This window comes from Perkinsus marinus, assembly GCF_000006405.1.
Source record: "Perkinsus marinus ATCC 50983 genomic scaffold scf_1104296970858, whole genome shotgun sequence".
Lineage (NCBI taxonomy): Eukaryota > Perkinsozoa > Perkinsida > Perkinsidae > Perkinsus > Perkinsus marinus.
Genome location: NW_003202288.1, coordinates 438,600 through 439,811, shown reverse-complemented (window position 1 = coordinate 439,811; position 1,212 = coordinate 438,600). Strand labels below are relative to the sequence as shown.

Genomic DNA, 1,212 nt, shown 5'->3' with positions numbered 1-1,212 from the left:
AATAGCATACCCCAATTATCAGGTGCATAGGTTGGTACAATAGCCTGAGCTGATGATATAATCTTAGAGTCATCTCTCTTCCTCAATAATGATAAACCCATATACATATCCTCACCATTAAATACAGTATCATGCTCATAGAATATCTCATCAAGTGTTTCCCTATCCCATAAGGCTACAGCACCATGACAACTTAATGAACGAGCAAGAGTAGCCTGGAATAGTTTATGGAGACCAGCAATCTTATACTCAATATCCTGGCATTGTACCAATAGATTAGGTTTACCATCAGGTGTAGTAGCAGTAATAGGAAAATGTACAGCCTTAATATTGGGGTTCTGATCCAATAGTTGATGTGGTATATGTAGATCTGGTGGTAGAGGTACATCATCATCAATAATAACAGCATATTTGAAGTCGGTTACTCTACCATTTTGGACAAGATAAGGTATCCAATATTTATTACACCAATAAAAGGCAAATGTCTTATTACCCTCAGGTACATATAAATAGTTAATATCAGGATGTACCTGTTGAGTAGCCCATTGATTATCATCTACAGGTATTGGTGATACACCATTATCACATACAAATATATGACTAGGTGGGAATACCATTAATGCTGCCCTTAATGTAGCAGTAAAGGTCTCATACCGTTCCTCAGTCATAGTAGATTGATGACATGCTATCATTAGGCATACTTCCCTTGTCATACCTTGACTTAATACAAAGTCAACAGTCTCAGATTCATCACTAGGAGCAGTTAACATCGACCTCGGTGTCATATCATCATCATCCTCCTCATCATCATCATCCTCATCCAACTGTAAATGCACCTTCTCTTCTTCTTCTTCTTCTTCTTCTTGTATTGCCTTAGGTATACTAGCCTTAAGCTCCTCTTGCATATGCTCAGCAAATACTGGTTTCTTAGGCCATTTAACCACAAACATAGCACAACCGAATAATATAATATCCAATAGAACATCAAGGAATATAATCCAATCCAATACTGATGTTGCATCCCATATAGATACTACACCAACAAAGGCATCATATAGACTATCATCAGGGTTCATATGTTGAGGTGAGAATCTTAATATAAACCATTCAGTAAATATAACAAGAATAATGAAGAATATATTCAATAAGCCAGTCCTTAGCTTTTGTTGATTAACAAATGCCTTCTTCTTATCTTGATTAAGATTCCTATAT

The 1,212-nt window shown here is 36.1% G+C and overlaps 1 protein-coding gene across 1 annotated transcript in view; it reads right to left on the bottom strand.

Annotated features, from left to right (window-relative positions):
* Positions 1-1,076, bottom strand: part of Pmar_PMAR024606 (hypothetical protein) — a gene marked incomplete at its 5' end in the record, with an annotated part of 6,414 nt that extends 5,338 nt beyond the window's left edge. The window contains one exon of the mRNA XM_002767362.1: positions 116-1,076. Within this exon, the coding sequence (XP_002767408.1) occupies positions 116-1,076 (961 nt within the window). The remainder of the gene's footprint in view (positions 1-115) is intronic.
* Between the last annotated feature and the right edge of the window lie 136 nt (positions 1,077-1,212).